Consider the following 13,773-nt stretch of genomic DNA (forward strand, 5'->3'; position numbering starts at 1 on the left):
CAGATACACAGGCACATACACAGATACACAGGTACATACACAGATACACAGGTACATACACAGATACACAGGAACATACACAGATACACAGGTACATACACAGATACACAGGTACATACACAGATACACATGCCCATACACAGATACACAGACACATAGACAGATACACAGGCACATACAGAGATACACAGGCACATACACAGATACACAGGCACATACACAGATACACAGGTACATACACAGATACACAGGTACATACACAGATACACAGGTACATACACATATACACAGGCACATACACAGATACACAGGTACATACACAGATACACAGGCAGATACACAGATACACAGGTACATACACAGATACACAGGCACATAGACAGATACACAGGTACATAGACAGATACACAGATACACAGATACACAGGTACATACACAGACACACAGATACACAGATACATAGATACACAGATACATAGATACACAGATACACAGATACATAGATACACAGATACATAGATACACAGATACACAGATACACAGATACACAGATACATAGATACACAGATACACATATACACAGATACATAGATACACAGATACACAGATACATAGACAGATACACAGGCACATAGACAGATACACAGATACATTTACACATACACAGGTACATAGACAGATACACAGACACATAGACAGACACACAGGCACATAGACAGATACACAGGCACATAGACAGATACACAGGCACATAGACAGACAGATACACAGGCACATAGACAGACAGACACACAGGCACATAGACAGACAGACACACAGGCACATAGACAGACAGATACACAGGCACATAGACAGACAGATACACAGGCACATAGACAGACAGACACACAGGCACATAGACAGACAGACACACAGGCACATGGACAGACAGATACACAGGCACATAGACAGACAGACACACAGGCACATAGACAGACAGACACACAGGCACATAGACAGACAGACACACAGGCACATAGACAGACAGATACACAGGCACATAGACAGACAGATACACAGGTACATAGACAGACAGATACACAGGCACATAGACAGACAGACACACAGGCACATAGACAGACAGAGACACACTCCTGACCTCACCTCTGGTAGGGACGACCAGTTTACAGGGCAGGGCCTGTGGAGTCATGGCGTGCTGGTACACAAGAGCTGACAGACAACCTACACACACACACACACACACACACACACACACACACACACACACACACACACACACACACACACACACAGACACACACACACACACACACACACACACACACACACACACACACACACACACACACACACACACACACACACACACACACAGAGAGAGATTATTATTAGTTGTGCCAACAGGACAACAATTCTTTAAAGATGACATATCTTCATCAAGACATGTAGATCACACACCCTGGACCCACACCCCATACCATACCCACACTCACCCCATACCATACCCACACTCACCCCATACCATACCCACACTCACCCCATACCATACCCACACTCACCCCATACCATACCCACACTCACCCCATACCATACCCACACTCACCCCATACCATACCCACCCCATACCATATCCACACTCACCCCATACCCACACTCACACCCCATACACCCCATACCATACCTACACTCACCCCATACCATACCGACCCCATACCATACCCACACTCACACTCACCCCATACCATACCCACACTCACCCCCATACCATACCCACACTCACCCCATACCATACCCACACCACCCAATCACCCCATACCATACCCACCCCATACCATACCCACACTCACCCCATTCCATACCCACACTCACCCCATACCATACCCACCCCATACCATACCATACCCACACTCACCCCATACCATATCCACACTCACCCCATACCATACCCACCCCATACCATACCCACCCCCCATACCATACCATACCCACCCCATACCCACCTACACTCACCCCTACCATACCCACACTCCCCCATACCATACCCACCCCATACCATACCCACCCCATACCATACCCACCCCACACCATACCCACACCCCCATACCATACCACACCCATGCCATACCCACCTCATACCACCCCACTACCCCATACCATACCCCATACCATACCCACACCCACCCCATACCATACCCACACTCACCCCATACCATACCTACACTCACCCCATACCATACCCACCCCACACCATACTCACACCCCCATTCCCCCATTCCATACCATACCCCATACCATACCCACCCATACCCACCCCCCCACCCCATACCATACCCCATACCATACCCACCCCATACCATACCCATACCCACCCCATACCATACCCACACTCACCCCATACCATACCCCACACCCACCCCATATACCATACCCCACCCCATACCATACCTCCACCCCACACCATACCACCCCACCATCCCCCCCATTCCATACCATACCATACCCACCCCATACCATACCCACACCATACCCACCCCCCCATACCATACCATACCCACCCCATACCATACCATACCCACCCCATACCATACCATACCCATACCCACCCCATACCATACCCACACTCACCCCATACCATACCCACACTCACCCCCATACCATACCCATACCATACCCACCCCCCCCATACCATACCATACCCCCCATACCATACCATACCCCCCCCCATACCATACCCATACCCACCCCATACCATACCCCCCCCATACCATACCCACACTCACCCCATACCATACCCACACCCCCCACCCCATACCATACCCACCCCCCATACCATACCCACACCCACCCCATACCATATCTACACTCACCCCATACCATACCCACACCCCCCCATACCATACCTACACTCACCCTATATCATACGCACACTCACCCCATACCATACCTACACTCACCCCATACCATACCCACACTCACCCCATACCATACCCACCCCATACCATACCCATACTCACCCCATACCATACCCACACTCACCCCATACCATACCCACCCCATACCATACCCACACTCACCCCATACCATACCCACACTCACCCCATACCATACCTACACTCACCCCATACCATACCCACACTCACCCCATACCATACCCACACTCACCCCATACCATACCCACACTCACCCCATACCATACCCACATTCACCCCATACCATACCTACACTCACCCTATACCATACCCACACTCACCCCATACCATACCCACACTCACCCCATACCATACCTACACTCACCCCATACCATATCTACACTCACCCCATACCATACCCACACTCACCCCATACCATACCTAGACTCACCCTATACCATACCTACACTCACCCCATACCATACCTACACTCACCCTATACCATACCCACCCCATACCATACCTATACTCACCCTATACCATACCCACACTCACCCTATACCATACCCACCCCATACCATACCTACACTCACCCTATACCATACCCACACTCACCCTATACCATACCCACCCCATACCATATCTACACTCACCCTATACCATACCCACACTCACCCTATACCATACCTACACTCACCCCATACCATACCATACCCACACTCCCCCATACCATACCCACCCCCCCATACCATACCCATACCCACCCCATACCATACCCACACTCACCCCATACCATACCCACACTCACCCCATACCATACACTCACCCCATACACTCACCCCATACCATACCCACACTCACCCCATACCATACACCACACACACACTCACCCCATACCATACCCACACTCACCCCATACCATACCCACACTCACACCATACACACACACACACACCATACCTACACTCACCCCATACCATACACACACACTCACCCCATACCATACCCACACTCACCCCCATACCCACACTCACACCATACACACACACACTCACCCCATACCATACCTACACTCACCCCATACCATACCCACACTCACACCATACACACACACACTCACCCCATACCATACCCACACTCACCCCATACCATACCCACACTCACACCATACACACACACACACTCACCCCATACCATCACCCCACACTCACACCATACACACACACACTCACCCCATACCATACCCACACTCACACCATACACACACACTGACACCATACACACACACACTCACCCCATACCATACCCACACTCACACCATACCATACCCACACTCACACCATACACACACACACTCACACCATACACACACACACTCACCCCATACCATACCCACACACCCCATACCATACACACATACACACACACACACTCACCCCATACCATACCCACACTCACCCCATACCATACCCACACTCACACCATACACACACACACACACCCCATACCATACCCACACTCACCCCATACCATACCCACACTCACCCCATACCACACACACTCACACCATACACACACACACACCATCACCCCATACCCCATACCATACCTCACACCACACCATACCATACCCACACTCACACCATACACACACACACTCACACCATACACACACACACTCACCCCATACCATACCCACACTCACCCCATACCATACCCACACTCACCCCATACCATACCCACACTCACACACCCAGCGTCTCAATTCAACTTCCGTCCCTCCCTTTAGAACATAATTCAATGAGTATAGTCTAGGGGATAAGGTTTCTTCAATAAGCCCATGTTTAGACTGATGCTGTCTGACTGGTTCAGTCATCTCTAACTGTGTGCCTGGGTCAGTAGCCATCTCCCTGTGGTTCCCAGTAAGAGGAGTCTGACACGCACATATGGTGCCTTCAGAAACGATTCACAACCCTTGACTTTTTCCACATCTTGTTGTGTTACAGCCTGAATTTATAATGGCAACAATTAAGATGTTTTATTGTTTTTAGATTTATTTATTTTTTAAATGAAAAGCTGAAATGTGTTAACATAATACGTATTTAACCCATTTGCTATAACAAACTTGTCATCAGGGTGGCAGGGTAGCGGTTAGAGTGTTGGACTAGTAACCGGAAGGTTGCAAGTTCAAATCCCCGAGCTGACAAGGTACAATTCTGTCATTCTGCCCCTGAACAGGCAGTTAACCCACTGTTCCTAGGTTGTCATTGAAAATAAGTATTTATTTTTAACTTACTTGCCTGGTTAAATAAAGGTTAAAAAAACACATAAAAAAATCTAACTAATCAGCAAGGACTTGGAGTTGTCTAGGATCAAAATAAACGGAATAGAGCAGCACAGGCTAAATCCTAGAGGAAAACCTGGTTCAGTCTGCTTTCCAACAGACACTAGGAGATTAATTCACCATTCAGCAGGACAATAATGTAAAACGCAAGGCCAAATATACAATGGAGTTACTTACCAAGACGACATTGAATGTTCCTGAGTGGCCTAGTTACAGTTTTGACTTAAATTGGCATTAAAATCTATGGCAAGACTTGAAAATTGTGGTGCCTCCCGAGTGGCGCAACATTCTAAGAGGTGTCACTACTGACCCGGGTTTGATCCCAGGCTGTGTCACAGTCAGCCGCGTCCAGGAGACCCATGAGCGGGCACAGGATTGGCTGAGCGTCATCCGGGTCATTCGGGTTAGGGGAGGGTTTGGCCGGCTGGGACGTCCTTGTCCCATCATGCTCTAGCGACTCTGGGCGCATGCACGCTGACTCGTGTCGCCAGGTGTACGGTGTTTCCTCCAACACATTGGTGCAGCTGGCTTCTGGGTGAAGCAAGCAGTGTGTCAAGAAGCAAAGCAGCTTTTGGCAGGGTCATGTTTCGAACTTCGCCTCTCCCGAGTCCGTACGGTAGATACAACGATGGGACAAGACTGTAACTACCAATTGGACCCCAAAAAGGGGTAAAAAGTTGTAAAAAAATATTATAATAATACAAAAATTACAATTTAAAAAACACATTTTTTTTTTTTAAATGGTCGTCTAGCATGATCAACAACCAACTTGACAGAGCTTGAACAGAGACATACCCAATACTTAAGATCAAGATATATTAGTATTTTATTTTTCAGTAATCCCCCCACAACAAAAAAATAATATATATATTTTACGTTGATATTACAGAGTATTTTGTGTAGATAAAAATAAAATGTAATCCATTTTTATCCCAATTTGTAACACAACAAAATGTGGAAAAAGTCAAGGGGTGTGAATACATATTTCATATCGAGATTTGACACTTGGACCGACTTGAGGAAAAAAGGACCTTCATTTAACAACAGCTAAGATGTGGGAGGGAAGGGAGCTAGCTACCAGACCAGGGTTCAAATAGAAATATCATTATAACTACTTTAAAACCCGCCAATCTGGCATTCCAGGCAGGAAAAAGCAAATGCAAAAGTATTTGAAATATTTCAAATAGTATTTGAAACCAGGTCTGGAGCTAAGTAGGCTAAAGCCAGACTCCCACGCACCTTCTCAGAATTGGCTCCTGTAGCTTTAATGAAGCTGACGTAAGACACAGCCCTCTGGAAACATCCTATTTTTGATCATACTTTGGCACAAGGAGGAACTTTTGCTTATAAAACACCTACACGTGCATGCACACACACTACTCGTCTCACACACACACACACAGACACCAACGCACGTAAGGCGGTCTCTGGATGAAATTAGAGAGGAGAGCATTAAACACCTACACGTGCATGCACACACACTACTCGTCTCACACACACACACACAGACACCAACGCACTTAAGGCGGTCTCTGGATGAAATTAGAGAGGAGAGCATTAAACACCTACACGTGCATGCACACACACTACTCGTCTCACACACACACACACAGACAGCAACGCACGTAAGGCGGTCTCTGGATGAAATTCGAGAGGAGAGCATTTGAACCATACTAAATGGACTTTCACTGATCCCATCCTATAATTAGGATGAAACATCATGGGATGGGAGAACGTCGGGACAGGGAGAGCACTGAGAGGAGATCAGAGTCATCAGACCAATACAGCCAAGAGTCAGTCACCACAACCACATCATGAAACTCATGTCTGGAATTGACTCTTCCCCCGGTTACCGTATCTGAGAAACATGCCATGTTGTTGTCGGAAGGACCGGTCCTGAAAGTTCTGAAAGAAATATTCTATCGTCTCTAAAGTCTTCTTCAATCCACCCATCCTCTCCCCACTTCCCTCTCAAAACGTCAGAGGGACGATCTCCTCCTACCATGCTCTGCTTGCCTCCCCTGGTGTGCGTGTGCATATGTGTGCAGGGGTTAAATGTGACTCACCAAAGTAAGGTTCGTTGGGACATCCTTTCAGTTTCACTCCCTTAGGACTCGTCTCAATCAGGAAGTGCCTCACCAACTCGTTAGTGATGTCACCAGCTACAGGACCAACAACACAGTGGTGAACAACACCGCAGAGAGACAGTTTTTAGTTGTATGTAGACATCACCTCATATGGGGAAGTATTATATAGTGTAGTTATTATATTGGTAATGATTTATTTCTTTAACCAACAACAGACCAAACACTAAAATATAATGTTTAACGTTCTAGGATGATCTTAGTGGCTATTTAAAACTGTTCTCTTGGTAGATAAATAAAATGTGTTTACACAGAACATCCTCGCCCTTCGTGTGTGTGTGTGTGTGTGTGTGTGTGTGTGTGTGTGTGTGTGTGTGTGTATCTAGGATGGTTCTCCACCATCAGTTACAGGGACAGTGTGATGTTATATTATTAACCAGTATATGGAAGATGGAGCCCCATTGGTGATCTAGTACCTTTCTTGGAGTGCTGAGCAGTAGGAGGAGGAGGAGAGGCCACCTTCATGGCCAGGCCATAGGCCCCTCGGAAGGAGTGACTGTCCCGGATGACAAAGGCCCCTGGCTCCTTCTCTCTCAGCAGGCCGATGGCTGCAATACACGATAACACGTGATTCAATAAAATACCACTTCAAGTATCCACGCAGGTGCAAGTAAGAAGGAGGACAGGGAGAAAGCAAGGAATATGTAAGACAGAAATGGAAGATAAGGAGAGGGAGAAGGAGGAGAAAGAGAAGGAGGAGAGAGGAAAGGAGGAGAGGGAGACGGTGGAGAGGGGGAAGGAGGAGAGGGAGAAGGAGGAGAGAGGGAAGGACGAGAGGGAGAAGGTGGAGAGAGGGAAGGAGGAGAGGGAGAAGGAGGAGAGGGAGGAGGACAAGAGAAGAAGGGGAAGGTGGAGAGGTAGAAGAAGGGGAAGGAGGAAAGGGAGAAGGAGGAGAGGGAGCATAAGTAGAGGGAGACAGAGGAGGGATGGATGGAGGAGAGGGGTAAGGAGAAGGAGGAGAGGGAGGAGGAGGAGAGAGGGAAGGAAAATGAGGAGAGGGAGAAGGAGGAGAGGGGGAAGGAGAAGGAGGAGAGGGAGAAGGATGAGAGGGGAAGGAGAAGGGGAGAGGGGAAGGAGGAGAGGGGAGGAAGAAGGAGGAGAGAGAAAAGGAAGACAGGGATGAGAGGGAGAAAGAGGAGAGGGGGAAGGAGGAGAGGGAGAAGGAGGAGAGGGAGAAGAAGGAGAGGGGAGGGAGGTAGAAGGAGGAGAGAAAGGAGGACAGGGAGGAGAGGGTGAAGGAGAAAGAGAGAGAGAAGGAGGACAGGGAGGAGAGGGAGGAGGAGAGGGAGAAGGAGGATAGGGAGAAGGAGGAGAGGGAGAGGAAGAAGAGGGAGAAGGAGGAGAGGGGGAGTAAGAAGGGGAATTGGAAACTTTCCATGGCGAGGAGGGCCTTTTGTGATCCCATATTTCAATGTAACTACAGGGGAGAGCAGAAATCTGTTGTCTATTCGACAAAATAACTTTTAATGCGTCTGTAACATGCAATTCTATATATCCCTATGTGTCCAAATATGACATTTTAAAGACTTTAAGTAAGACAGATACAGCTACATCACATGCAGATGTTCCCGGGCCTTAATTGAGTACGTATGGTGTGTGTGTGTCTGTGTCTGTGTGTGTCTGTTCGCGAGTGCGTGTCTCTGTGTGTGCCTGTCTGTGTGTTTTCATTTGTGTGTGTGTGCGTCTGAATGTGTGATGTCAATACAGCAGAGCATGTGCTTGTGTTTAACACAGATGATGTAATCCAAAAGGAGAGAGCAGAAGTAGATGTGGGGGCCAACAGCAGTGACCTCACAGTGACCTTACAACCGAACACAACACAATAGAACACAACACAATAGAACAGAAACAGAACAGAACACAACACAACACAATAGAACAGAACACAACAGAACAGAACACAACAGAACACAATATAACACAACATAACAGAACAGGATAGAACACAACACAACAGAACAGAACACAACAGAACAGAACACAATTGAACACAATAGAACACAACAGAACACAATAGAACACAATAAAACACAACACAACAGAACATACTTGGACAGAACACATTAGAACACAACACAACCGAACAAAATAGAATAGAACACAACATAATAGAACAGAACACAACAGAGCAGAAAATAACAGAACACAACAGAGCAGAAAATAACAGAACACAATAGAACAGAACACAACATAACACAATAGAACACAACACAATAAAACACAACACAACAGAACATAATAGAACACAGCACAACAGAACACAATAGAACACAACAGAACACAATAAAACACAATACAGCAGAACACAATCGAACACAACACAACAGAACATAATAGAACACAACACAACAGAACATAATATAATACAACACAACAGAACATAATAGAACACAATAAAACACAACACAACAGAACATAATAGAACACAACACAACACAATAAACACAATAGAACACAGCACAACAGAACACAATAGAATACAACACAACAGAACACAATAAAACACAATAGAACAGAACACAACAGAACACAATAGAACACAACACAACAGAACACAATAGAATACAATAGAACACAACACAACACAATTGGACAGAACACAATAGAACACCATAGAACAGAATAAAACAGAACACAACACAATAAAACACAACAGAACTGAACAGAACAGGGTAAATTAGGGCATGTGTGTGTCGGGGTGGATGTGTCAGGTGGATCCAACAGGGTTTAAATCAAACACACATCCTAACTATCTCACGGTTAACTAAATAAAGAACATTCTCGGCCACATTTGATCTTAGATAGGCCTTATGCTAGCTAGAAGAACAACTAGTGGGATAAGATAACTATTGTTACGTTTAATCTCTTCCCCCATGACAACATTCACACTCACCTTGTTCACGGGAGATATCAGGCTTGTACCAGAACTTGGACGTATCCTGAACAAACTTTACATTCAGCCTGGTCTCTGGACTCCCGTCTAGGACAAGAAATTAGAAGTTGTGTTGAAACCATGTCGACTTACCTGGCATTTCCACAGTAACCCTTTGATGGGCCATATTTAAAAGGGTATGTTTATACGAACGATACTGCGTGAATGCTGCATGTCACATTACATTGAATCAAGTCTTGGGTCTCTGTGATTTATTTATTTAACCTTTATTTAACCAGGTTAGTCTGGTTGAGATAAGCATCTATTTTTCAAGAGAGACCTGGACCAAGAGAGCAGCAGTGATGCTTCACGAGGGTCATCCTGACCAAGAACCGTCAAAGATAATCTATAAATCAACTGAAATCAGCTCCTTATTGTGTAGAGATTAGTCAATCTGCGCTATTAGCGAGTTACCTCCTAGAGCCAACTCTCGCAAACAAGCCAGTATCTATATCTGCGACCATATAAGTAGTTGCTCTGAGTATACTCAGTATGACACAGACTGGAGCTGTGAAACCACTGCGGACGCAGAAATGGCCGCCAACCAAGGTTCTGGGCCAGATGCCAGTTCTATCTCAGACTAGCATCTGGGCCTGGCTGGGCTGCCTTGGAGTGCATTCATTCCCTCATCTGGTCTGCAATGTGTTTACAGAGAGAAGTAAGTCCAACTGAGCTCCTGCTCGGCTAAAACCATTGGAGTATGACCGCATTCACGTTACCTCACTATACTTTACTAGAACTAATCACTTCATCTGGTTTCACTGAAAAACTAGAGTAGGAAAACAGATGGATTTACATTGCAGTTAGGTAGTTAGGTACTAGTGTAATTATACTTCAGGAATGCAATGGTTAACAATTTTCACAAACATCTTATTTGTAGAAAAACCTCAATTGTGGCTAAACACATATCAAAAGTTACCCCCAAAAAATATTGTTTATGAGATGGTAAAATCAGCTTAGTTTCATGTTAATTACCCACTTAAAAAAACATATCGTCCTTGAAAATACACTGATCTTAACTTCCTGTTTTGCTAGGGATGTCTGTGCTAGTTGGGGATGTTCTTTGCTGCTTCAGTAGCTATGTTTTAAGAGGGTTTTCAAGCTGGTCTTACCAGTCATGTTAAGCTTGGAGAAGTCTGGCAGTGTATGAAAGTAGCTAGTGCTGGGCGTGCTGCCTCCACTCGACATGGGGGAGGACACTTTTCCATTCAGTGTCCCGTACGAGAGCCCCCCATTGGGCCTCTCCCCAATGGACATTCGCCTCTTCTCCGGTAGCTGGGGCTGAGCCTGTGGGGCCGGACTGCCCTGCCGTACCCCCATCATCATCCCCTCGTCCAGATAGCCCGCGTGGGAGACGGGGAAGGAGGGCGTGGAGGGCGGGTTGTACCCAGAGGAGCAGCTCTGACGGGACAGGGTGCCCTGCCTTTCGTCCGGGGTGGTGTAGCCGCTACTATGCAGAATTGGGTGTCGGTCCAGACTTGGACTGCATTGTGACATCTGGCCGAGGGACGGGTGTCGGCCCAGCACCGGACTACTACCATTGCCCTGCTGGTGAATGAGGGATGGATGTCGGCTCAGCACCGGACTACTCTGGATACTGGACTGGATGGGTTGGCTGTAGGTGAGGGATGGATGTAGGCCCAGAACCGGACTACTCTGGATACTGGACTGGTTGGGTTGGCTGTAGGTGAGGGATGGATGTCGGCCCAGAACCGGACTACTCTGGATACTGGACTGGATGGGTTGGCTGTAGGTGAGGGATGGATGTAGGCCCAGAACCGGACTACTCTGGATACTGGACTGGATGGGTTGGCTGTAGGTGAGGGATGGATGTAGGCCCAGAACCGGACTACTCTGGATACTGGACTGGATGGGTTGGCTGTGGGTGAGGGATGGATGTAGGCCCAGAACCGGACTACTCTGGATACTGGACTGGATGGGTTGGCTGTAGGTGAGGGATGGATGTAGGCCCAGAACCGGACTACTCTGGATACTGGACTGGATGGGTTGGCTGTGGGTGAGGGAGGGCTGGCAACTGAGCATGGTGCTGTCCTGGGAGGCCTGCATCAGGGACGGTTGTTGGCTCAGCACTGGGCTAGACTGTGCTCCCTGGGACATACATGGGTTATAGTGGTGGCGGCCCAACACGGGACTTCCTGTCATTACCATCCCAGTGATCCCAAACTCCACAAAGCCATTGGCCGGAGAGGGCTGGTGGCCCATGACAGGGCTGCACTGATTGGTGGGCTGTTGCCGATGTTGGAGGGAGGGGATGCTAGATGAGGTGTTGGGGTCACGATGCAGTGTGTGGAGACTTCCTGATCTTAACGAGGGGAGGATGTCCACAAGGCTTTCCCGGGCAGATGCCTCTGGCTGGAGCGGGGGGCTGGGGTCCGGGGAGACATAGCTCCCCATAAGGCCACTGTGACCCAGGTCCCAGGAGGGTGTGGTGGTGGGGGAACACATGTAAGACAGGGTGGGGTAGGTGGAGCTCAGGTAGGAGGAGGTGGGGGTTCCCAGGGCTTGAAGGAAGGGAGATGGGGAGCCCAGGGCCTGGAGGTATGGGGTGGGAGTGGCAATGGGGATAGGGGTGGGGGAGTCGATGGGATATGTGCCCTCAGAAGGAAAGGAGCTTAAGCTGGAGTCAATGGACGCTTGCGAGGGGATGATCGCACTGCTGTCAGCCAACGGGGGTTCTCTGATGGAGCAAGGGGTGGGGAGAGATTCATGAAACACAGCGTTTAGAAAGATACCTACAGTAGAATTAAATACATGCGGTAATAACATCTATGGTCCCTTGCTATCTGTAAACATGTAGTATAATTCAGGAACACTGGCTCCTTATCAATATCATGTACTGGAACCAGTGTATGTTTCATGTCATTTAATCTACAGTATGACTTTAATGTTGTTTCTTTTCGTACTCACCCCTCTGATCTGTGCATGGGGCTGCAGCTAGACAATAGGGGGTTGAGGGTTGGGGAGGGGTCAGGGGTCGTCTGCCTAGCCAAGGTCCATCCTGGGGGGGTGAGGGTCACGGGGGGTCCTGCTGGTCCCCCGCCGGCCACAGCGGATCTGGCCACTGACTCCACGTAGCTCAACGGCTCTGAAGAGATACAGAGTTGGCCATTAAGGCTGATTTCATTACAGTATATACTGTCGAGAAGATAATGCTGGCTTCACAGGAATGCTACACTTGCCTCCTAAACAGTGACACTGTCCTTGTAAACATGCCAACATGAATCATTTATCTTTTACATTTCAAACATTCTTTGTTTTCTTCACCTACTGAATTCATTATTATAGAGTTGCTTTGAAATCAAGTCATCCTGTACTTTGGGGAAAACTGTGTGTGTGTGTGTGTGTGTGTGTGTGTGTGTGTGTGTGTGTGTAACCGAAAGGTTGCTGGTTCAAATCTCTGAGCCGACTAGGTTAAATATCTGT

General features: G+C 47.6%; 1 protein-coding gene across 5 annotated transcripts in view; it reads right to left on the reverse strand.

The window, feature by feature from the left end:
• Positions 1 to 13,773, reverse strand: part of LOC115117816 (tensin-1-like) — a 351,789-nt gene that overhangs the window by 14,933 nt on the left and 323,083 nt on the right. For all 5 annotated transcript variants that reach the window (XM_065015952.1, XM_065015960.1, XM_065015958.1 and 2 more), the window contains 6 exons: positions 13,258 to 13,435; positions 11,442 to 13,027; positions 10,291 to 10,377; positions 7,814 to 7,945; positions 7,320 to 7,415; positions 1,144 to 1,221 (listed from right to left, as the gene is read on the reverse strand). In XM_065015952.1, the coding sequence (XP_064872024.1) occupies positions 1,144 to 1,221; positions 7,320 to 7,415; positions 7,814 to 7,945; positions 10,291 to 10,377; positions 11,442 to 13,027; positions 13,258 to 13,435 (2,157 nt within the window). The remainder of the gene's footprint in view (positions 1 to 1,143; positions 1,222 to 7,319; positions 7,416 to 7,813; positions 7,946 to 10,290; positions 10,378 to 11,441; positions 13,028 to 13,257; positions 13,436 to 13,773) is intronic.

The sequence above is a fragment of the Oncorhynchus nerka genome, linkage group LG3, assembly GCF_034236695.1.
Source record: "Oncorhynchus nerka isolate Pitt River linkage group LG3, Oner_Uvic_2.0, whole genome shotgun sequence".
NCBI lineage: Eukaryota > Metazoa > Chordata > Actinopteri > Salmoniformes > Salmonidae > Oncorhynchus > Oncorhynchus nerka.